The 25,907-nt window shown below is 40.5% G+C and overlaps 1 protein-coding gene across 2 annotated transcripts in view; it reads left to right on the top strand.

The window, feature by feature from the left end:
- Nucleotides 1-25,907, top strand: part of GAREM1 (GRB2 associated regulator of MAPK1 subtype 1) — a 101,061-nt gene that overhangs the window by 52,840 nt on the left and 22,314 nt on the right. Inside the window, exon 3 of one of the 2 annotated variants that reach the window (XM_039704241.1) lies at nucleotides 23,675-23,805. The exons of the other annotated variant lie outside the window; for it this stretch is intronic. Within the exon in view, the coding sequence (XP_039560175.1) occupies nucleotides 23,675-23,805 (131 nt within the window). The remainder of the gene's footprint in view (nucleotides 1-23,674; nucleotides 23,806-25,907) is intronic. 2 annotated transcript variants of the gene reach the window in all.

The following is a 25,907-nucleotide window of genomic DNA, read 5'->3' as shown; positions in this document are numbered from 1 at the left end:
AACCAATGGGTTGAGAAAACAGAGGCATATATGGATCTCTGTATAAGAATGATGTGACTGCAGCCAGAATACAATTTTTGTCTAGTTTGCACAGTGGAGCAGATAGTAGAGGAAAAGCAGGATTCCTAGAAGAGGCACATCAACGTGATGGGCTGGACAATAATACCACGCAAACTCTGGGGGCTTGGAAGGAAAGTTGGTTTTATTCAGCTGTAGTCTTGAAGAGCTTTCCCTTATTGAAGCAGTGAAATTAAGCCATGTAATGTTAAAGCTAGAAAAGCCTGCCAGGCCAAGTCACATCAGAAGTGGAATTGAAAGTAAACAAAATGGTAGCAATCAGCACAAAGACAAAAACATTAATTTGAGGGTAAAACTTCCTTCCCTGGAAACATTTCAGTCAAGATTGATAGGGGAAATTTTTCTTCCCTTTTGGAATAAGCAAGAACCTATAAGCCTTAACTCAAAAGAAATAATTCATTGCAGTCCTCTGCCTTGTTCTATCAAGGAGATAAAGACTTAGATGATTACATTGGCTCCTTCTGGCTTCATAATTTATTTTGCAAAATGAGGGAGAGGGGAAGGATTAAATGGGAGATTAGCAGCTCTGGTGGGAGTGAAAGGAGGGTTTTCCTGTGACTGGCATTTTGTAATCTCTCTCTGAAAGTGGTGTTTTCTATCTTTGTGCCTGTTCTTTTTAGGTCATTAGTATTTCTATCAGTTTTCATATCAGAGAAGTATATTTTCGCTTTTATCCTTCTTATAGCAGGGAGGACATTGTTCATTTACCATCAAGGGAATTCCTTTCAATTCTTGATTTATTTTTTTTTTTAGTAATTGTTTCATTTGTTATTTTGTTGGACACCATAGTTTCTGGAGTCACATAATTACAAGGAATCTTCTTTCATAGTAAAGAAATTACTATGCAAATATGTCCTGAAAACTGTAAAATCTGACAAAAAGGCAAAACCAAGTAGTTGATGGTGTGGATACTGTGCATGTTAAATATATAATGATTTTTTTTTTTAAGGGGGGGAGTATAAAAGGCTTGGTTTACATTTCCAGGATTTAACAATTTATAGATAAAACTATGAAACTGTCCATCCTTCATGTTGAGGGAAATTGCAGTAATGTACTTTATAAAGGGAATATCAGAGAAGGCAGGTTGCTAACTTCAGAATGATCTTACTGGCAAGCTTATTTAGCTGTGAGGAGCTCTCTGCAAATTTTAGTCTGTCTGGAATTAGTGATCAGCAGGAAAAAGAAACTGGGATAGCTGGAGGCTATAACATGTGGTGTTACAAGAAAAGCTGGAGGAAGTCAGGCTTGTTCAGCCTGGAGAAGAGAAACACAGGGAGTGACAGTGTCCACCAGCCACAGGGAGTTTTGAGACAAGACAAGTGAAACACTTCGAGGTGCACAATGAAAGAGCAACATATGCCATGTCTAACAGGGAAACTTAGGCTTGGATATAAGGAAAAGCTTTGTCAGCATCATTGCAGTTAAAGCTGGGAGAGAATCACCCAGAGGTGCCATGAAGAGGTGCTATCCTTGGACACCTTCCAACCCTGATGGAACTGGGTTCCACCTTTCTGCAATCCACCTTTCAAGTTAGTCTTGCTTTGAGCAGTTCATGATCTCCAGAGGTCCCTGCCTGATTAAGGACATTACAGATTTGTCATGTAAGGACAGACATCCCTTCCCTTTATTTTCTGCTGAAAATAGCACTGAAACCTTGTAGCACTGAAACCTTGCTGTAAAATGGACAGTTTTGTTCTGCTATTTGTCTTGTTTTATGAGATGCTCTTAAGAGTTGGACAGCAAGATGAGGAAAGGAATGAACCTGTCTTTATCACCTGCAGTACACTGGTGACATTTCTTTCTGTGGGAAAGGAAGTTTGGTGGTGTACCACAAGGTGTAGTGGTAAGGGTTATAGCCATCTAGTTTCTCATGTTTCCCAGCCTTCTGAATTACTGCCCAAAATCTGGAGCTGATGTTGAGATTCACTGTTTTCTTCCTTTCTGCTAGGAGCTGGGGATGTGTGTGGGAGGCTTTTTGTCCCACTCCCTTTTCTTCTTGTATCTCTCCAAAATACTTCTTCCTAAATTTTACAAATCCTGCAGGAGAAATTTTGGCATGTGCATAGCATTAACTGTTCTCCTGTTCCTAATTGATGAGAATACACCTTCAAAATTACTAAAAATATTTTTGCTTTGGAGTTGGTTTTAAGGTTTATTTTGCATCTAATTTGTGACTAAGTGGCTGCAGCATTTATTTTAAAATAGACACCTCCGTGTTTATTTTTTTTCAGTTTTGTTGATTTAAAGGAATTTTTATGTTTAGCTGTTGGTGTTTTCTGGACACTTCTATTAATGTTTGAGCCTAGTAAGGGCAAGTCTTGAGTTCATAGCTGAAGTTCACTTAACAGATGGCCTTCCTTGGCTAACTTGCTTGTTCTCCTCCCCCTCTCTTTCTTTCTCTAGAGAGAGAATGTCTCTCTGCTCATGGCTGTGAACTTGTGAAAACTGGATTCTACTGGTTTAAGCCCTTATGCATCCAAGCTGAGAATACTCATGTTCATCTGAGTAGTTGTGCTGATGTACGCAGTTTTCTTTCTTTTTCGACCTCTTTGTTTTCCTGCTTCCACCCACAAAATCTTCCCCACCCTTCCAGGTTGCCTCTTTGGCTACTCAAACATCCACAGTTTTTCACAAAGCGACTGGGTGGTTTTCACAAAGCAGAAACTAAGGATTTAGGGGTTTTTAAGAATAAACAGCCTTTTACCTATTTTTCATATCACCTCCTGTAAACTATCTGTACTCTCAAACTTTCTTGCTATCAGACGTAATGACCCCAATATCCTTGAGCCTCACTGTTTCCTATTTTATAAGTGAGGCTCCAGATTTCCCTGTTAACTGGGGCATAAGTTAGTCCCTTGGAAACTCTTCTTTGTGTTCTGGTAGGTTGGGGCTTCAGGCAGGGATGGAAGGAGAGGGCTTAGCAGTTCTCTGGGATGGATGCCAAATAGCTTCCTCTGAATCCTCACCTTAACTCTCTTTTCCCTTCATTTCTTGGAATAGAATAGATTCACTGTACTAAATAGGCTAGAGTTTCCTTTTTGTAGCTGAAAGACCATGATTTCTGAGCTTCATAATTTTACAATTTTTTGTGCATTTAGTTTCATGGTAGATATAACCATTAATATCACCGATCTTTCTTTTTCCTTTTCAGTCTTCCACAATTTCTTTGTTGCAGTGTTTGTGCATTTAGTTTTGTGGTAGATATAACCATTAATATCACCGATCTTTCTTTTTCGGTCTTCCACAATTTCTTCGTTGCAGTGCTAATAGTGACACTTGCCAAGAGCTGCTAATAAAAGATAAAATTAAATACCTCTCAGTGCAGAATTTCTTACAAGAGTGAATCCCATGTCTCATAGTTCAGCATAGGTGTCCTTAAAAGGTAGGTTACTCATACATTCTCCTCAGGGGCAAGTGCATGATGTGCTAGTACTGTGTTTGGGAGCATTTGGGTTCAGAGACCTTAAGCTGACAAGTATGACTTTAAGATAACAAATGAGTAAATGAAGCCTTAGCGTTCTGGAGGAGTTCACAGGATGTTCTTGCTTTAACATGCTTGAACAACTCTGCTCTCTGTCGCACCTGCTTCACACAGCAACTTCCAGCCTTGCACCAAATGGCAAAAATTTGACATCCTGAACTTCCTTACTGAGCAATAAATTCCATCCTGTTTAATGAAGTACAAACAGAGGTCTCCTGCTGATCATGTTCAGTTGGGTTTTTTCTTGAAATTAAGGATGTCTTTCTCTTTATTTTACAATACTTGAGAGCAATATTGTTTTAGGGAGCAAACTACATTATCCTTTACCAGCCTGAAGTGCTCTGAGGCATTTCATAGTAACCAAACCATTTTACAAAAAGTGCTATCTCAAAACAGATCCAAATGCAGCTTTACCTAGGAAAGCCATGGAAACACTTTTTGGTTTTTTGTTTTGTTTTTCATATGGAAACAAATGTTCTGTTCTTGTACCATGTGAAACTGGAATAGATTCAGGTCAGGCAATGCATATTCATTCCTTGAGACTCCTTGACAGTTTTAACTACAGTCATTTCCCTCTCCAGCCCACTCCTTTCACTTCTAACTATGAGAATGGGAATTCCTTTATCTTTCGGGAATTGTGGTTGCATGTCTCTGTGCCTTTATGGATAAAAAATCTGTTAAACTTTATCTACATGAAACAGATTTAGCATGTGAATTATGTTCTTGGGTGCTGTGATACAAAAATATCAGCCTTCACCAAAAATGGCTTTCCAGTGGTAGGCTTTTTTCGTAGATTATTGTGGGCACATTTTATACTTCTTTCAGTATTACAAAATTTGTTCTGGGAAATATTAATCTGGGTGAGTCATGGTAGATCAGCAAAGGTTCCTTTGCTGTGATCTAAAACGTCACTGATAAAGCCTAAAACCTTGTCCTTACATAAATGAATGTGTCCACTAGTCTGCAGTGATGCCAATTAATCATGTGCAAGCAGAAATGTAATGCCTTTCCTCTCTGATCTTCACCAAATATCTCATTGGAAATCTGTTCGGGACAATGGCAACTGTCTCTTTTCTTTGGAAAATTGAGAAATATCCATAGGGAGCATTTGTATGAACTACCAGGTGTGAAAAATGTTCCATAAAAGCTTTTACTAGCTCTTAAGCTGGGATGTGACATTACACCCAAAGGAGACTCAAATCAGTTATTTGCTTTATTCATTTCAAAATTGTTCTTCTCTCGCCTGTTTTGAGGGTTTGAGGGTTCAAGTGGCAGCATTAGGAGTTGAGAAGGCTGTATTGTACTGAACAAAATGAGGGCTGTTCTCCAAAACCCTGTCCCCTGTTACACAGGGTCCATCTATACTGCAGGAGAAAAGAATAAGTAACAACAGATTAGTTGTGCAGGGAGCCACACAAAACACATTGCCTGTGTGGAAGATTCAGGCCTCTTCTGAACACTGAATTCATGTGCTGCTGAAAAGGTTTCCCCTCCCCCCAGCTTCTGTGAGCCAACACCTCTCTACTCCTTCTCTTCTCTTCTCTTCTCTTCTCTTCTCTTCTCTTCTCTTCTCTTCTCATTACAGAACCTTAATGTGCTGGAGGTGGTTGGATATTTTTCTCATTAAAATTTATGTTTTGAATAGTTACCAGGTCACCACACTGGCTAAATACAAAGAAGGAGGATTTAGCTGAGTCTGAGCCAACCATTTACAAATAAATCTCTTGGGGTCTCTAAACACTGGTGAATCTCAACATCACTTTGATTTGAAGGCAGGTTAAGGATTACAAATATTTTATAAATCTATTTTTAGCTTCACTGCTGTTACATGAAGGTGAAGGATTCGGTGCTACTTTTTCACCCTTTCTTACTTCTAGAAGCAGACTATTTTGATAGGCTGAAAAATGTTAACTGTTTATATTCCATCTGTACCCAGTGCATGAAACAGTGGTCAGTAGTGTGGCCAGAATGCATTGGTACAGAACTCGGGGAATTTTGGTATCACAAAATGGGGGAGCCATGGAAAAAAAGGGGTTGCCTGGGAAACTTCTTTTTCACACAACGTGGATGTGGATGAATATTTCAGCTTCCATGGCTCTTTGTCTTAAGTCTGGATACTTGTGCCTGATTCCCACTGAGGAGCATGGTGTCCTTGGGATACTGCAACTCCTTCACACATCACTCCTAACTTGCCCTTGTGTCCGGTAGGGAAACATCTCTTGCTCTTTGCCATCCTCCTCTTATTAGATACAGGGATTTCAGATAACAACAGAAATCACCAGGTGACTGTCTAGGAATAACCAGGTGTTGGGATACAAGGTGATGGACCTGCTTTCTCCTACAATATATGTGATTTGCCTTTTCCAGACTTCCAGGAGCCTGTTCTGGGAGTGTGAAACTGCAGGAATTCTGTGAAATTGTCACAGAAATGCCCTGTGCACAGGGCTGCCTAATCAGCATCCTTTTGCTCCCCAGTGCATTGCACCTTTTTGCCCATTCCCCTCTTTCTCATCTGCAGCAGTTGTTGGAACCATTTTGTTCTGCTGTGTAAATTCAATTCAATCCCAAAGCAGAGTCAGGAGGGGGTGGGAGAAGGCATGATGGCTCCCGTTTCTCTGAAACCTTCTTAATTTGGTGCTTTAAAAATTTTTGAAATAAAATCCTGAGATGATATGTAAATGGTAATGAGCCTTAGCTGGGCTAAAGGCGTTGAGATTTGCCTGCAAAAGCTATCTGGATATCTGTCACCACAATGTTTGTTCTTCGTATTATTCTTTCAACCTGCTGTAAACAATTTCAATGGCTTCTGGATTTCCCCTTGATACACAAATGAATCTTCAGTGCTGATCCTCCCTTTGACTCTCTGTATCAGTTCTGATGCCAAGTGGAAACAAAACTGCCTTCTGTGTAATCCTTCTGTGTGCTCCTGTGGGACTGGTCCTGACAGGGAAGGAAAGGCAGCCCCAACCCTTTCTCTGCCACCAGCCGTCAGGAGAGTCAAGCCAGAAGAGTGCAGAAAGTCAAGGTGGAGACCTGATCTTTGAAACCTGTCTCCAAGGCATCAGCTCTGGCACCCCAGGCAAGGAGAAAAAACAAGGCAGAGGGTGAGTTATAGCTTGCCCCTTGCACAGCTTTGTATAAAGCCTTTGAACTCTTGCCCTAAGGGGAGCCAGGGTGCCCCTGCAAGGCAGGGGGCTTCTAACAATGTGCTCCTTGTGCTGCCTGGCTTCTCCAAATGCTGCAGCATCTTGGATTATCTTGTTAATTGCTTCATCAGGAGGAACTCCCTTCTGGGGTAAGAGCAATTTCCTACTCCTGTTGCTGGATGGAAGCTGAAATAAAGCAGTTTCATCTTTAGAAAACGATCAACCCTGAAAGAGTTGGGCTATTATTCTAGGTAATGTAATGAGTAAATGCTGCTTAGAAATCATTAAAATAACATATTCACAGCTCCAGACCCTCTTGTCCAATGTGTTGATGAAACTTTTCCTTTGCCAGGAAAATGCAGGTTAATTTTTTCTGCAGAATTGACAGTGGCAGGGGCAAGATGTTTTGCTGCTGCTGTGTATTACATTTTCATCACAGGAAATTTACAGTCAAATACAAGGCTATTAGTGTAAGTGAGGGTGAATGGTGCAAGTGAACATTCATGATTTCTTAGTAGAGGTTTGAAATTAGACTTGGCAGAATCAATTTTTAGCTATACAGTTTTTTCCTGGGAATGCTGAACTGCTCACACTTTTGTAGCATTCTGAGTTCAGTCTGAAGGTAGGCTTGTGTTCAGGTTTTGGGGTTTTTTTCTTAATTGAAAAGCTTCTCAGATCTGCAATGGAAATAAAAAGTCATACCCTACAATAACTAATGACTTAAAACTTTTGTGAATAATATATAAGATGTGTATACTCGTGCATTTTCTGTCCTGCTGGATGTGGAGCAATGACTTGAAATTTGCATTCCATGTTCACAGTTCCTTGACCATAAAGATGTATAATCAGCTACCCTGCCCCAAGGATTGTATCTGGAGCAGTTTTTGGTTTTGTTTTTTTTTTTATTCTTAGGTATACATAGTTCTGACTGTGGCAGAAAGATTGAATTTGTACCACGGATGTAATAAATTCAGGTTGATAGCTCAAATGAAACAGAAGAGGGGTAGACTGAACTCCAGCTGCCCACCAAGATGTAGGCTTTTCTAAGCCTGGTTGGTGGCACTGAGTACATGCAGGCATCTCATGCAGGCTTCAAAGCACTGGGAAAGTATCTTAGAATAATTCTCTTGCAGAAAAAAAAGAAACAACTCTAAAACTTTAGATCAGTATGAGGGACAGAAAAGTTTCATCAAGTTTCTGAACACAGAATTTGTCTGTACACTCAGTGAAATAAAGTTTTGAGAGGAGCTTCAGGATCCTCTGGAAAGAGGCTGCTGAAAAAAATGGCAAGCAAATTGCTAGCATAAGGTAAAATACAGATGGAATAGGCAGGCTTGGGTTCTTCCTTCAGAAGAGCACTTTTTTTTTTTGGTGTTACAACTTTGTAAAATAACACCTACAGCAACTGTTTTTTGGAGTTAAATCACCACCTCCATGGTTCTCCTTTGTATAGATGTTGTTCAGCCGACAGGAACTGGAGCACTGAATATTTCTGGATTCTCATAATAGGCAGGTTTCTAAATCTCACCATGCTTTGTGTTGCTCAGTAACAGCAGGGGACGGGTGATGAAGGTGACAGATGAGCTGATCCAGCAGAAGCACTGTGTCACTTCTTTGTCTGTAGCTCACACATGTGCAGTCTTTCTGCAAGGTTTTCTCAAGGAGACAGCCAAAACTAGTGAGAGAGCACTACAGTGTGGGAGAGATTGTTTAATAATGGCTGAAACCCTAATTAGCTGTAGTCCTAAAGAGAGAAAATGAAGACAATTTAGGGTATATTTTTGGAGGGGGGAAAAAAATCTGATTATTCTTGCATTTCCCTATTGTCTTCACCAGTGAAAAAACAATTACTGTATTCTAGGATTTTTAGCATTTAGAACTCTTAGCTATAAGGCTAAATCAGATGACCCAACATTTGTTCTCTTTCACTCACTTCTTTCCATCAAAGATGAGCTGAGTTTGCTCCTTGAGTTTGACCATGGAGTGGAATCAGATTTCATAAGGGAAATGAAAATCTCATTTTCAGACAGATGTTGGATATTAAAACCAGACACATGTTAGGAAGCTTGATCTGAAGAGCTATGCATATGGTTTAATTTTTTCAGTAGAAAATGTAATTAAATTGTCTGGTGTTCCTGGATTAGCCCATAGAGCTTCATGCTGTAATCTTTCACGAAGATCTAAAGTATGTGGTTTTGATATTTCTGGTATATGTAAGCTTTTTTATTGTGAAGGATTGGTATCTGGCTCAATTTATTTACTAATTAACCTTCCTTTTTTCACTGATTGTCGGAGTTGGTATGCTATGTGGACATAGATAAACTTATCCTCTGTTGTTACTCTGGGAAGAATGCATTTAAACTTTGATTTCTCTAAATATTAATACTAACTGTGAAGCTTTTTCTAATGGTAGAAGAAAATAATCATTTTGTGCAGCATAGCTTTCTTTACTCCATGTTTCCATGAGTTTACTATGAAATTTGGGTCCTACTGATTCCTGGGTAAGCCACTTGCTAGGGAAAAATCTTCTTAGAGGAGAAAGATATTTTCAAAGGTACTCTTTTGCTTGTTTTTCCTTTTCTTCAAAGGGAAATAATTGTGGATGAGGGAGAAGGGGAGGAGAGAGGCATTGGTGCACATGATTTTTGTCAGGGAAAAAGTGAGTAAATAAAATATAAAGGGCCATGCCTTCAGCGTGCATGAAGATGTGTGCAGGCTTTGCAGATCAGCTGTCTGCAAGGGCTGAGACTTTCTCTGGAAACCCTGGAAGTGAAGCATGTAGGGTCTGCCCACATACCCCATGGATGTGTAAGAACATCTCCTTGCCTGTTTAACAGCAGCAGGGACAGAGCAGCAGCCCAACATGTGATGGCAACCAGGGTCTGTGTGCTGGGAGTCCCTGGGAGGGGGGCATCCTGTGCTGCTGGGGGTGGAATGTGCTGCTGTCAGACCTGCTGGCTCAGGGGAGCAGGAGTGCGTGGTGTGACACTTGTGTCCTTCATCCTATTTGGATGTACCACTCGTCTTCTCCACTGTGGAAAATGGAAATAGCCACCTTTTTCCCATAGTGCAGATGTTTGTCACTTTGTGGTGTTTGGCTACTGTAAGGCTCATTTAATGTGGATCAGATGGAAAGTGTGCAGAGTGGTTTTCTGACTTCTGTCCAAGGAAAGACTTGGGTCAGCTGGCATACAGAGTTCTGAGAGCTGGCTCAGCTGAGTCTTCCTAGAGCTGGCAAATGAGCTACCTGTTCAGCCATGAGGAGCCTGCAGCACTAGGGCAGGATAATACATAGATAGGACATCAAGTAACTGCTGTAGGTATTTAGACTCCCAGTCACTTGGGCAATTCCAACTTGAAGAGTGGCTGGAGAGGCCAAAATAATACATGCTCAAAGCATGGAGAGTGACTGCAAGGAGCAAAAGTGAATTGCCTGCTTTGATATCACTCAATCCCTCAAGAGAGCCCCCAGGAGACAAAAAGACAAAGATTGTAAATCAGGTTGTGTGTGGCTTTGCTTAGGTGGTCACAGTCTTTCTCATGATTTAACTAAATGTGTTTTGTACTGATTTATGTAGGCAGGCACTGAAGCTTTTTTCTGTGGATCCTGCACCTACCACTGGCCAAGCTCAGACCCTCACCTTCAGTGGCAGGGTTTTGGTGGCATGGACACTGTCCCCTCAAGGCAGCTTGGTGTGGTAGGAGGAGGTGGCAGAATGAAGGGGTAAAAGAAGTGTTGGTCTGCTTCCTTGGGGCAGGTGACCCTTCTCCAAGTGGCATTCTGCAGCACGGTGATGGCTGTGTCACAGTGTGTCTGTGAAGGCCTTGTGCGCTGTTGGGTTTTGCTTTGCCGGGTGTGCAGTTGAAAAATGGAAGGACTGGACATTTTTGAGGGAAAATGTGCTTTGAAAGAGCATGATTTATGTCATGTCAAGGGCAGGAATTTTTAAACATCTTTGCCTCTCTGTTTCCTATGTTCAGAAATCTCAGCTGAAATAGTCGTTTTCCTGAAAGGAATATTAAGCTGTCGGGAAAACTTTGTAACAGCTCCAGCAGACTGATCTTATGATGGGTTTTGGTTTTGAGTTACTTTTAGCTTGGGATGTCCCAGTTTTTCTGGTCTCTAAGCACCATCTGCCTCCCTTTCTAAATACCTACAGTAACCAATTCTAATTGTCTGAAACCCTAATGTCCTTTTTTTTCCCAGCCATGGCATCTTTACAACTTTAAATCTATCTGCTAAGGCAAACTATCCAGTATTGATTTAGTTTCATTATTAAAGGAACAATTTGGTTTTTGTTTTTTGTTTGTTTTTTTTTTTAAATTAAAGTTGTAATATTTTTCCTAATCTTAGAGGCAGATTTAAGGTTACCTTGTTTTACAACCAAAGTTCTTTTGCAGAAATTTAAAGCACAGAATTTCCCTGGAATACTTGCAGCTGCTAATGTTAGATTTTATACTTAAAAATCAGTATGTAATAATATATATCATGATAATCTAGCAGCTGGGGGAAGTCCATGAGCACTCAAAGACAAACAGGAGGCCAGCCACTGCGATGATTACCACTTCACAGTCCTTTCAGTGAAAGGTTACAAAGTGGGATTGGTGCAAAAATGCCTTTCAATGGGAGACGCCCAGTGTTAGTAAGAACTTTTCACTAGAAACACGAGTTAGAGTTGTACTAGTAAATATTTTCCCTCTATGAATTATCATTTAGATAATTCATAGAGGGAAGAATGATGGAGAAAACAAAATCCCATAAGTGGTGGTCTGAACACATTTTTGGAATTACCATCCCATGTGTAGTCTGTAGCATTTTTTTCCATCAAGCTGTTTTAGGCTAGGCTGGCAGCCTTCAGTAACAGGATTCATTTGGCTCTCAGCAAGCTGGCAGGCATCTTACAAGAAAAATTCTTACAAGAAAAATTTGGCTGGGCATTCTGTTTCTTTATACCTTTTGGATTCAGCTATGGTAAGTTGAACTGCCAGAGAGAGGTTTAGATGGTACCCTCCTTATTTAAGGTGTGTGACGGAATGCATTCAAGAGAACTGAGGCAGATGCATATCTTGCTTAGATCTGCATTTTAGATTTATCATCTTTGTTGCCTTCCTGAGTAGCAGTGAAAATTAAATGAAGTGGCAGTGCTGAAGCAATGTGCTCTTACTCATCATCTCTATTCACCCACCTTTTCAGCTCATCTCTCTCCTCCCCTTTTTTCCCTTTTTTTTTTTCCTGGTGACACTTCAGCACATGCTGTGAACATATGCCAAAAAGCTCATTCTTAAAAGCTGCCTTCATTCATCTTGAGCTGTTATCAAGAGCTTTGTCTGCTTCGTGGGTAAATTGCACAGTGCTGAATCAATGTCCTCTTGTACTGGAAGCCAGACAATTCTGACAAACTCTGTTGCCTTCATAGGGAGTGAGTGAAGAGATGGCTTAGCTCATGCAGAATGAAGGGATCAAAACACCTTCTGCCTCTCAACTGAGGCGATGACACAAACGTGACTGCTGATCCTAAACCAAAAAAAAATTAGAAATGTTTGCTTGCTACAAGTTACTTTGTATGCTTGATAGATATTCCAGTATTACAGATGACAAGTTTTGGAGCATAAGCTCCTGTGTGTACTTCATCAAGGTGAGTTTCAGATCATGTATTATTTTGGCTCTACACTTGTTTTAAATTCTCTTTAATGAAATTTCAGCAGTAGCATGAATGTACTTAAAGCTGAACACTCTCCTTGACAGGAAACCTCAGATGAATAAACCAGACCTATTGTGTAGTTAAAGAGTTTCTTTGGAAGTTGGCTTCATTTCAGTTTTTAAAATGTTGTTTAATTTGTTCCAGAAGTAAAGTTAATTTGTTTTTTCAGAACTTGGTCATGATTGCTGGTGGTCAGAGCTATAATCAATTTAATTCCTTCCTAATAAATTGAATTCTTTCCTAATTTAAACACATTATAAATATGTAAACTAAGCCATAGTCTGCATTGATAGGCATTGGTAATACAAAGTGATAGTACCTTTCCAAAGAAAATTGTCTTTTTAATTACACAGAATAACTGAAACTGCTTCTTCCCATTGCAGATACACAAATGTTGGGAACTTGTTTGAGTGACAGGTTCTGCAATAATTTGAGTACAATAGTTTAATAGATTTATGTTGAGGGAGAGGGGAGAAGGGGAAAAAATACAGGCTGTGCTAGAAACTACATATATATTCAGCAAGCAAATGAGATACAAGCTTTGAAACAATAAGCTGCTCTATAATGCACAGACAGTCTTTCAGGATACCAAGCCTCAGCTCTGAAGTCTCTCTACACATTGATAAAAATGTCTGACTGAATGAAATAAGTTTATTCTGTCTCATGTTAAAGCCCTGTTAAGCTACTGAGAACTGACTGAGCTTCTGACTCAGTCATTGTTCCTGGTTTTTTTTACAACTCCTCCCATTCATTTAATTAAAAAACCTGTTCCTGAGCAGGAAACAAAAGCACTTTTTATACAGAATTGGTCTATGTGCATTTTAAAGATTTCTGCTTTGTGAATGCAGTTTTTCTTTAGCTTTGTTTAGTGCAGCCCAAGTGACTGCCAGGAGCAGTGCTGTGGATGTGACTGCTCTCCTTGGGAGGAGGACACACCATCCTACACTTGGGCCAGGGTGTGTTGCCCACGGGATGGGGTCAGAACCTGAAAGGCACAAAAGACTCTCAGTGAGCAAGAAGGCAATGAATGGTGCTCAGGTCAGGCCACAGAAATGGGGATACTCGTGTGGGAGTAGCAGGAGAAAAAAGATCTGTCAGCAAAAGAGCAGAAAGCGTAAAGGATGGTCGGTTTGCAATTGAAGAAAGTGTCTTTGCACTGTGGCAGAACCATTAAGAGCTTGAGTTTTGGTGAGTGCTGGCTTTGAAGCCTTTGCCAAATCAATAAATAAAAGCTGTTACTCAGTAAGGCAAAGTTAATGATTAAGCTCAGAGGTTGCTGCTGTTATTTTAGTGAAAGTTTTGGCTTATCAAGAAATAGAAGAATGTGTGTGAACTTGTTCAGGAGAGCTGTTTTCACTTTGCAAATTTATTTTTTAAGATATGGATACCAAATCCAAAAAGTTGTCTGGTGTAAATCCACAACTTGCTTGTGGTTAGGATCCCTGGAATCCATATTGTGGTAAAAATGCACTTCTGCACATCTTAAATCTCTCCCTATAATTGCACTCTCTCAGTTTTTTAATCAAAGTGAAATTCTAGGATTCAGAGCAGACCTGACACAGAGACTGGAACTTGCTTGTTTCTAATTTGCAGAGATTGGCTCTCTGCAATTCAATCAAATTTTGGTCCCCTAAAATTATTAGCCCTGTTTTCAAATTCATCTATTTCTCTAAGAATGAAGCCTCTTCCATCTGTCACTATAACAATTTTCTGTTGCCACAGGTGAACGCAGTTTCTTTTTTGAATGCTGTCTGGTTTTTATCTTTCTGTCAGTGTAAACAATAATTTCCATGTTCTTGAAAAAAATTAGGCACTGGAATTAAAAGAAACTGTTCCACTAGAACTGCACTGAACTCAGGTCCTGAAATATTGCTGCCCTCAGAAAATACTCCAGTTGCTTTCATTGACACTTCATTTGCACAAGGAGGTGAAGTTCACTGTTTAGCAACCAAAATGGCAAGTGTGAAAGGTGGATTTTCTGTGAAGAGGCACCTGCTGGGGCAAGGGAGGATATCATTGGGTTTCTGTACTCATTAGGTACTTGTAGTACATAATGCCCATCCAGATTATGAATTACAACTGCACTGTTGCTGGTGAGGGCATCAGCCCACAGGAACAGATTGTGTTTTCTCCAAATTATTAATTACAAATTTGTTCTGAAATAAAAGGAAAAGGGATTTTCCCTGCCAACATTGAAGAGGAAAAGTTACACATTCATAATTTCTTCTGAAATCAGTTTTAATGAGGTGAGTAATATGTGGTGTAAAGGCAAAATATTTGGATGCAGCTGTGATAGAGAATCCCAGCATGCTTAGCTAACCTTTAACAGGTATTCTAACATAGTCTGTTTGAGCCTGCTTGAAACTAGTAATGTTAATTTCAAATGTTAACCAGGAGTTTGTTCTGTTACTCTCATCTCAACTTTCTTCTGGGCTTTAATTAAATGTTAATCCATTGTAGACAACCCTGTTTGTTTAATGTATGTCTTGGGATGGATGTACACTGATGATTTGGGAGGAGATTACCTAGCTAGGACTAGATCCAAAGGCAGATTAGGTCTGTGTTGCTTCTTACTTTTAAAGGTATGTGATGTCTTTCACTCAAATAGAAAAATCTACGGGCACGGCAGTGTGAGGTTCTGTTAAGGGTCTTATCTGTCACCCAGTGAAGGGTTTGATGTTCAGTTTGCATTGACATACCTAAGCTCAGTCTCCGCTCTTTAGGATTGATTTTTAGCCCCCAGTCAGTGTTAATGTGTAAGTGAAAGCAATGCATTTACTTAGTAAGGCAAATGTTTCAAAGTATAGTAAGATCTGTAACCATATATGTTCTCACCTTTGATTCTGCCTCAATTTCTTTTCTGGTAGTTTTTGTTAGAGACTTCTAAGTGAGGGATTAAGTTGTCTTTGTCTTCGATAAGAAGTCTTCCTCTCTGGTGGCAGGCAGTTCCATTGGATGTTTCCATAAGGATCCTGAATGCTGCTGCAGTAGGTTGGAGCCATAAGCTTTCAGTGGCTATTAAACATTGTCATAACTGAGATCTGCATGGGTATTATCCACTCCAAGGATATGATGCTCAGGATATGATGTACCAAGGGGATGATGCTTATACAAGGAAAGATTTTGCCATTGGGCTGCTGCTCTAAAATGTAGTCATCTCAATACTATTTCATGCAAGCTCTGGGCTGATTTAGTTGGGCTTTCTGTAACTCTTTCTCTCAATCCCTTTTTGAGCTGTGATCAGGGTAAGTGCTGAGAGTCACCAGGAGAGCATCCCATCTTCATGTGTATGTCTTTATATTCTTACTCTTCACCAGGAAACTTACTACAGCTTTTGTTAACATTAATTAGGAAAGTCAGACACTGTGGTAGTCACCAGAGTCCTCTGCATGGTCAACTGAGTGTGTGAACTAACACACTGCTAATGGAACATACTCTTCATGTCTGTTGGAAGCACATGGGAAAGGAAGAAAATTATGCTAATTACAGGTTAGATTGATGATAACCCAGTAAGTTAAATCTAGTTAACTTACAGTCCAGACACTCAAAACATGTGACCCTGGAAAATGGAACATTTCATTGTGGTAATCTTGTATTTGTGATGATAATAACTTATGAAACAAAGGTTGGAGGTTAGGCTTGTTTTCCCTGTCTGTCTTTTTACATGATCTGTAACCTAAAATTCCCTCTCTTGCAGTATCTGTGAGTTAAATCTGCTTTAAGCTATCATCAGTCACCATTTGAACTGATTTTTCTTTGTTATGCTGCCAAACAGAATCTTTCTCTTTTTTTTGTTATGCTACTTACGAGTCATAAAAGTAAGATAAGACAAAAGAGAATGCTAGGCTGTACCATCGCCTTTGCTTTGCCAGCACAGGATTAGAGGGTTTGATTAGCAAGCATTGCGTTGCTGTGTGGGAAACTTGGTTGGATTCCTTTCCTTGATCTCTCAGATGGTGTCTGTGCATATGCACAGGTGATGTGTCAGTGGGCTGATGCTCTGCTTCGACATGTCTCACCAGGTTGTGCTGCCTGACTCATTCTCTCTTGGTTGATTGGGTATTTGTGCCACAGACATGACACAGTGAGGAATAAAGGCATTTAAGCCTTCAAAATCTTCATAAGACTTCCAGGAAGTAAAACTATTCATTCTGAAGGGCTACTTCGCCATGAAATGTTACACAATATCTGCTGACTGAATGTGCCTTTGTGCCTTGCCCTCTGCTTTTCAGTGCCATAAGTTTAGCTCCAGTACACTTGATGAATTCTACTTGTGTCATGTTTAATTAGATCTGTCTCTAGTTCATGTTCTGTCTGTTTTTTTTAATACATTCTCAAAATTTCCGGAAGATTGGGTATAGATTGGGGCACAAGAGGTCCTCTTCTTCACCTGTCTCCTCAAGAAAAAAATATTGTCAGCCAGTTCTTAAAAAAAAAACCAGAAGGAATATTTATGTTTCTTACAGCTGTTTCAAGGTGATTTTGCCTTAAGAATCAATCATAGCATTTCTAGTTTGTATGCCAGTTGTCATCCTTTGGAAGCTGTGCACCAAAGGTATACTTGTGTATTTCCTGTTGTATTCTCCACCCTTTTATAGTTTCCTGTATGCCTTCAGCAGGCTACAATATAAAAATAAACAAAGTTCTCATGGATAACTCCAAAAAATATCTTCTCTGCCCCCAAGCCATTTTTTTCCATAGCTCTCAGAAGCTATCGGTGTGGCAGACAAGGATGAACCTGTGCCGCTGGGTTATCTTGCTCTTTCTTTGACTGAGGGGTTGAACTTACCATGGCACTGCATCCATGTTAGTTTGCTGCCACATCCCAACCTGAGATGGAATCAGCAGCTCCTTCAGTGGAGAGTTCAGAGATAACAGGGCAGGTGATTCACTTTCCTGTCTCCTCTGTGAGCAGCGAGCCTGCCTGCACTAGTCCATTTGTGTACTACTGTCTGCTCCTGCTGTTGAAAACAGCATTCTGTAATTCCATTTACACTTGCAATTTCTCTCTTTGCAGTGGGGCTTTGGTGCTGAGTGTGCCTACACTCTTCTCTCCTCTGGAGAGCTGAGAACAAATGCTCACTGTTGACAAGCTGGAAGATGGCAAAAGTGAAGCAAGGCATTTATTTCCCATCATGGCTTCTGCATGTCTGCCAAACCCTTTCACCTTGGCTTAGTGATAGGACCCTGAAAGAGCTTCAGTATTAATTTTACACCATGGTCCCACTTAGCCACATGACTGCTCTGTCAAAGATTGTGATGGGCTTTTCTTCCTTTTCTCAGGTCTAGACAGCTACAGCCACTGCTAGAACAACAAACAAAATGGCACATTTGTTCTATGCAAAGACATTGGCAGATGTCAATTTAAACTAAAAGTTGACTTTTTTTTTTAATTGGACGTGGGCTGAAGTGTTATGGTTATAGCTTAATCTATTAATTTAGGGTCTTTATTTTGCCATGTTCTGTCTTGACTGGCTGCCTTACCTAAGGATTAGTTAGGGATGAAACAGCTCTACCATATGATCTAGTTGATGGGCTGACAGAGTAGACCATAAACTGAGATTTCCTTCCTTTGTCCCCCACTAAAATGAATTTGTATCTTTATCAGATATTGAGGAGAGTTGTATATACAATCAGATAAACACTGTGCAGGTGCATCTAAGAACCAGATCTGCTGTAGTGTACTTTTGGCTTATGCTCTTCAACTCTGCCAGATATATCAAAGATCATCATTTTGTGAAGAAAAACAAAGTAATTTGCTATCAGTGTTATGCACAGGAATGAAGAAAAATATAGGCAAAAACTGTCTTTTTCCGAAATGATGTTATTCTGGCAGGCAGAGCCTTTCCTTTTTGAGTAGCTCTGCAGTTCTTTGAAATACTAAAATGCAGTCAGCAGTCAACAAATAATATGAAACATAAACCTCTGCAGTACTTTTGCTACCCTGCTGTGCTGTCTGCGCATTCTTGAGAAGCACTGGGCCTTGCACACAGCCTCAGAGAGGACTGTGAGACTTACTAAATAATCAAAGAAAGACAATACAGCTCCTGCCTCCTTGGAGAAACATTTAGCAGCTAACACAGCTGAGCAGATGTTTCAATGACCTTCCATCAGTTTCCAACTGATGACATGCCTTTTTTTTTTTTAAGGAGAGTTTCTTTTTCCTGCTTTTCTTTTTGGTGTATGAGCATAAGCATGCTCTCATGTTTTTATATCAATGAAAACTTGACAGTTTGTCCAGCCAGTGAATGCCTGCCATAGATAAAGACTGCCTGGGTCTAGGTACAGTGCAGTCACTGTACAGAATGTTTCTGTTTTGGGAACATTCTGGACTGTTGGAAACTGCTGGACTATTTGAGGGTAAGGGATAAGTCACTGCAAAAACCAGGGGATGTTACATCACAGAAATAACCTGTATGAGCTGGGTTGGAGTTAGGAGTGTGTGTAAGCCTGCAAGAACCTAAGCAGTGGAAGCAGCAGAAGCTGGGATAGAAAGGGCTGATTAATGCTCCTGCTCAGAGCCATTCCAGGGCCAGTCTGGCAAGAAGGAAGATGGACTGATCTTCCTGCTCCTAATGGGTTTTTATAAATGCCTTCATAAACTGGAGAATAAGCACTGGTTTAGGTCCTTCCTTGCCTTTTTAGTTTTCCAGACTCATTTCTACCAGTAGTAGATTTACTGTCTTTGCTGTAAGTACCTTCACAGAGAAATAAGAATTCATAATCTACAGAGATAATATATATTGTTCCAATACTGTGCCTGCCAGAGGCCAGACAGAAAGATAAAGAGATATAAAGGTTGCAGTAGTTGTTCATTTCTCCCTAGCATTTGGCTGCAGAGGAATAGCCATACCTGCTCAGTGGACCATGCAGGTATTATGATTCTTTGATCTTTCTGAACCTTCACTGATTTACTACAGAAACATTTCATTATTCTTTTTGTGCTAGTGAGAGAGGGAGGGTGAGCTTCTATAAAAGTATAGTTTTAGCTTTATATTTTCTTTAAATTCTTTTGTTAAATTCCTAATTAACACAAAGTAAAATTGCCCTGTGGTTTGTTCAAGCTTGCTGTCAATTTTGTCAAGTGTCCCAAGGAAATTGTTCCTCTTGCAAAGTGGAATAAATTTCCACATTGACATGCAGTCAAGCCATACTTTTGTCCATTAAACTTGTGTTTCAGCCATGCTTTGGTTTTTTACAGAGGCTTGAATAGACCAGGCAGAAATGTAGTAAGAAATTGTCTGCTTCCTCCCCTTTAGTTAGTTAGTTAGTTACTGACATCTGGTTCAAATGTGTATTGTAGGCTCTTCAGCCCTTCTTTCTCTCCTCCCAATAAAAAAGTCTGCTTTTTTCAATGAGGAAATAAATTTTTAAAAAGCTGTCTATAGAAAATCTCAAATGATAAACCCATCTTTTTCATGAAGAGGCATTTTAACGTGTAGCCCTGACAGCTCCCATGCACAGCATACTTCTTGATTTCGTAACAGGCAGAGATTAATGCTGCCCTTCTCTTCTGTGCTTTGGGATCTGTGTGTACTCCTCTGTCGTCAACCTCCTCGTGAACTGCTGCTTATTAGCAGTGAGGGCACAGACAGCTTTGTGTTTGTGAGGCTCAGCTGAAGGACGGGGAGGATGGCACAGATAGCGACACAGACAGCTCTGAGCGTCGCTTTGTACCGAACCCAAGCTCCCAATGATGATTTTCCTTTTTTCTTTTTTCCTTTTTTTTTTCCTTTTTTTTTTTTTTTTGCAGGAATGTGTAATTCTACAGTAAAGAGCAGATTCTGCTCCCAGTTGCACACAGCCTAAAGCGTTTGTTCTGTGTTGAGGAATTTGGGACATTTTTTGTAGAACTTTGGGTTGCAGAGAGTAACTGGCCTTGTCTTGCCACCAGATTCACTGTTGTTAAATATATAACAGTCATAGAAAAGTAGTATTATTATGCTTCCAAACAGAGTAACTAGAGAACCTAGAATTAAAGGCCACTGTCTCATTCAAAGGCCTGGATGAGTATTGTTCGTATCTTGTATTACTATTCAGTATTTTGTTTTTCTTCCTTGTTCATGTGAATTCATGCTTTGTTACAGTGGCCAACTCAGTTCCCACTCTGAAGTGAGAATTCTCAATTTCTTTCTGAACTAGTAAAATTTTATTATTGCAGTATACCACAGTTTCAAAAAACTATTTAGCTTCCATGCAATATCATATTCACCTCAGTTCTGTGCATAAGCATGGAGTATCAAATCAGAAGTAACTCCACTGAGTTTAGACCTGTCTGAGATGACCTAAACTTGCTGAAGTTTGAGTTTGGGGTTTTTTTGTCATTAAAAACTCTAATCACAGCTTGCTTTGAATGGTGGCCACAACCAGGAATCCTGCAAATCAGAGCCCTGGATCCCAAACTGGGCAGTCAGTTAGGGCTGCATCCCAATGGATGTGTTGGTAGTGAAAGAGGATAACAATCGAAAATAAACACAGCCTCAGGTCAGCCCATGGGGAAGGAACACTTCCATGGTGAAGGAACACTGTGTGACATCCTGCTCTTAGTGACTATCTGAAGTACATTTACTGGCTCTGTGCTTTAAAGTAGTGGTTTTTCTGTGCTGCCAGGTGCTCCCTGGTACAGTTCATAGTCTGTGCTGCTACCTGATGATGTCCTGGTGTGTCCTGACTCAATGCACAAGGGCACCTGACTTCACTCAGCTTCCCCACTCCTCAGTTTCTTTTACAGGAAAGTGGGGTTCCTGTGAGAGAAAGGACCTGTTCAGCCAGGGAATGCATCTTCCTCTTGGTTAGGCTGTGGCTGACAGGGAAATCCTGAAGACAGGATTTTCATGATCTGTGGCAGATTGGGGATTAAAAAGCACAGCTCTCTCTTCGTCTCTCCGTGTGCATGCCTTGGCATCAGTCATAACGCATTTCCCAGTATCAGTTAACCAAACAGCTTCCTGCTAATTTTTCAGATTCCCTTAGCCCAAAGGTGTTGGCTGCCTGGCCCCTCTATTGCTTTGCACCCAAAAGGGCTCATAGCAGACAGGTGAGGGAATTCAGCTTTAGTATGCTGGCATGTTTCTAATGAGTATGTGAAGTATTTTCCAAATGCTTGTCTGCTGTCGGGTTTCCTGTGGCTACCCATGTCTGCCAGGTATAGCTTTATCACTCCTACAGTTTGTAGTCTTAATCCCAGAGGTACTTTAAAGTTGGTGGGAAAAAAATTGCCAAAATTTTTCAAGATAAGACATCTACAATAAAAGTTTTCAATACCAAGTGTAAGCAATTAAACAAATTTACAGGGAAGAAAATCTCTGGGGCTGCTAAGCCCAAAACCTCTTCCCTGCACTAGGCATCCTTCAGCCTTGAGTTCCTCTGAGAGCTGGGAAAGAGATTCTGGGGAGTATTGCTAACTGTGCATTAAGTCCAACCTCCTTACACTGTTGCTTACTCCTGTCTAAGGTGGAATGCTGCGTGAGGCAGACCTTTGGTCTGACCTAGAGAAGCCTGCTGTGGTACACTGTAGGAAGGGCTCCCTCAGGTCAGACCAAAAGTCCTGTGGCTTCTACCCCAGTGCTGGTCTCCAAAGCACATGAATTGCCTTGGTTGAATGTCACATAGCATGTCCTGAAGCAGATGCAAAGTTGGGAAAACTCAACTGATTTTGGAAGCATGATAAAGGTTATTAAAACACTGGAAAAATAGTCCTGCAGTGAGAAAAACCAGCATCTGCAGTTACCCTGCTGATAATACTTCAAAGTTACCCTGATCACTTTAGAAAGACAAAACATGTGGAAAGGTATAAAAGGAAGTCCTCTGCCTTGCAAGTTTGATTTTCAGGGTTACAACCACAGAGCTCTTAACATACTGATTAAAAGGGTGTGCCCCTGGCAGCAGGTGCTGGGGATGGGCAGCAGCACAGAGCCTCTTGCTCTGGCACCTCTCCTGAGGGCTGGGAGGGTGGGTACACGTGTGTGCACAGCTGGCAGGGGCAGGACAGCTCTCCCTCATGGGCGTCAGGGCACGCTGAGTTTGCGTTGTCTTCTGCTGTTGTGTGGCCTGAAATAGTTCAGTGTGGGTGAATTCTCCCAACGTGTCACAGAAGTCTCAAGCCTGATGGGATGTAAAGGGGCAGCAGGGTGCTGAGCACAAGAATGCTGAAGGAGTGAGAAAATATTTCTGTAGGTGGCTGACATCCCTATGTACTGGATGTATTTTAATGAAGTTCAGCACTATTTGGGAACAATAATCCAGTGCATGCATTGTAAATTTTAAAATATTATTTACAGGAGGTGCACCAAACGTAGATTTTACTCAACCCTCTTCTTATTTTCTGAAGTTTTTTTTACACAGAGTCTTGCTGAGACCAGCCTTTAACTTAGTAGTAGTTACTATTTCTAAATTTAGAAAGATTACTCCACTGATTTTAAGCTTAAGTCATGCAAACAGTAAACTGTCTAAGCTTTTCTTATCTCTGTATTTATAAAATAAAGTTTTAAAACTTTGTGTTCATAGTGTGCACAAGTGATTGATGTGCCTGCCTGTCCCTGGCAGGTCTGCCTGGGGTGGCTGCCTCCGTGTTAGTTCTTGCCTTCTACAAGAGATAGAAAATAGCCAAAGTTTTCATGCTGGGGGGAGGTAAAGTTAGCAAGACACACTTCTTTCTCATGCTCTTCTGAAGGCAGACACCTTCAAAAGAGTTTTAAATGTGTGTGGTTTAATATCTTATGTCTTAAATATCTTAAAGTTCTCAAAGGGTTTAGTTTATCATTAAGGAAAGTTAGATGCTGTTTCATTCTTAGAGAGGCCCAGGGGTAAAAGGGCTTAGGTTTAGCCTGCTGTTTGATGGTGCTAAAAACAAACCCAAACTCTTTATGTTTATTGTTTTGGGGTTTTGTAGGTGTGGTTTCTTTTTGTAAAACTTTAATATTTAAAGGCCTAAAAGTGGTATCTGTACAAATGCTATGACACTGAATTAATTACACGAATGCAAATGCCTCCATAATTATTTACTATTTCTAGAGAGCATGTGACAAACCAATCTTTTTTAATTTCACTTTGGCTGCCATGTGTTCTTTTCATTCCAAGCCAGTGAAAGTGGGTGTCTTTCATCGCAGGTTCAGGAGACTCTACAATCTTTCGTCTTCTTGTTTGGTTGCTAATAACTGGAAAAATTGACCGAGCAAAATGGTGAAGAAGTTGAGCCAGCAGTTGCCACAGTGACAGTTGTCCAATATAAATATCTTACAATTCTTCTGTTTATCATCTGTTTTCAGGGCAGTTTAAGCTGCTGGAACAAGACCGAGATATTAAGGAGCCAGTGCAGTATTTTAACAGTGTGGAGGAGGTGGCTAAAGCATTTCCTGAACGAGTTTACGTCATGGAGGAAATAACATTCAACGTTAAGGTAGTCCCTGAATAAATATTTGTCCCTGTCTAAATGATTAACTGTTGCAACCTTTATATACATGGCAAGTGAGCAACGGCACTGAGTGGGAAGTGTGATTTTTGAGACAAACGAGCCTTTAGTGTTCCACATTCAGTGATGGTGCTCTTTGGGATCATTTCTGCAGTCTTAAATCAACATGTCCTCTAAGGGCTCTCCTGCCCTATGGCTCTTTGGGGAGCAATCCTGATGATCCATTCAATAATTCATCTAATTAGGATGCTCCTGCCAGATTTTAAACAAATGTTGTTTGTTGCCCCCTTTCTCCTCCCCCTCCAGCAGTCTGAATTTCATTCTCTGCTAAGCAGCAGCTGCTCAAATCCCTCTCCAGAAAGCCTCTTTCTCAGAGGGCACGCAGGGTGAAATGATGGGGTTGCTTGTCTCAAAATTACTGCAGCTAAATACCATTGTGAATAAAATAACAAAAAAAAATCCCAAAAGACACAGTTGTTCTCTGTCTGCATGTGTGTGTGTTTGCTTCTGCACAGCTCTTGGGCTCATGAAAGGGTTACTGATCCCATGAGAGGGTTTGCTATCACCAAACACACTGCAGTGCAGTGGCATGAAACAATGAAGACATAACTTGTTCTTCTTTGTCCTACCTGCATGTGTGACGCTGCACAAGGTAGGTCAGCTCTGCCATGAGAGCAGAGTGGTCTTCAGGCTTGTCTGGTTGGTTTGAGCAGCAGCACCATCTTAGACCAGTAGAAGAGCATCCTAGAGCTGGTGTGCAATGGTGGAGATCCACATCGTGTACTCTGCAGGGGAAACTGGCTAATATTGTTGGTGCAAAACCAGCCTGGAATATCCTGGTCCTGTGTGTGTCAGGTTGGGCTTTGTATAACAACCTTTTAATGGCTTTTTGCTTTTTCTTGCACTGCTAGATTTGGGAGACACCAGCTAGTTCACAATTTTTATAGGTGTAAGTGGAAGAGCTCATCAGTTAATTTACTCAGTGACTAAGACTCACACCTTGCAAGACAGTAGGTTGTTTTTATTTGTGCTCTGCATTAACCTGAGCTGGTAAAACAGAGGCTTTCATGAATGAAGGCTGCATGAGAAAGTTGGAACACTTCTGTATCTTCAGGCAAGGGAACAAGAAAATTTTATCTCTGCTCAGAAAAAATCTTTGGGACTGCTAACCTTATCCAGAGCTGTGCTGTTGTTTCTCTTTTGATCAATGACCAAACCAAGAGAATGGCACAGTAGAATGTGCAGCTTTGATTTTCTAGTGCAAAAAACTGTTTGTCTACAGGCTTGTTTAAACATAAAATGCCATATCTTGAGTTTAACGTGAATGGTTTTAAAACTCTTTCTCATATGTGGCAAACTGAGAAATAAGCATAGCTTTCTGTTAGATATCAAATCCATTTTTAAAAGGTTTTATAGTGATACTCCTTAATGTAAATAACAGTAGTAATAATCCAGGTTTAACCTAGTTACACAGTTATCTTGGCAGTATTCCTCTTGGCAGTTTTTCCAGTTTCATAGAAGTCTATTCCAAGGTTATCATCTTCCAAAAAATAAATGAACTTAGCAGGATTTATTAAAGTGTTTAATAACCCTTTACATGCAAGAGAATTATGTACGCTAAAATTTTAATATAGGAGAGATTTTGTCAAGCTGATTAGAGCAAAGGGAGGAATACTAAGTACAGTTGATTCCTGTCCAATGTAGCGTGCCTGTTTAAATTCAGAAGAGAGTATCAGAAGTTAGCTAATCCGATATTAAAAAAAGAAGTGCCCAAAATATCTGATAAAGCACTTAAGATGAGAAGGAGCTCTGAAGTCTGGGAATTCTTTATTGTTCCAAACACTCATCTCTTCAGTGGATAATTTTTGAAGAAGGAGCCTGTAGAGTTCCAAGGTGACCAGACAGTCACTGTGTTCTTTTGTCTGTGCTTGTTGAGGTGTGCCTGCATGTGCCAGTACACCACAGTTATGATTCCACTTGGTGTGAACCTTGCTCCTCAGTGTAAATCCTTGGCAGCTCCAGCAGGATTTCACATCTACCACTGCCATTCACCAAACTGCCTTCGCGCTGCGATGGGCTGCGAGATCATT

Source organism: Passer montanus, unplaced genomic scaffold (assembly GCF_014805655.1).
Source record: "Passer montanus isolate IOZ18808 unplaced genomic scaffold, ASM1480565v1 scaffold170, whole genome shotgun sequence".
Taxonomy (NCBI): domain Eukaryota; kingdom Metazoa; phylum Chordata; class Aves; order Passeriformes; family Passeridae; genus Passer; species Passer montanus.
The sequence above is the reverse complement of the archived record's forward strand: the minus strand, read 5'-3'. Positions and strand labels throughout refer to the sequence as shown.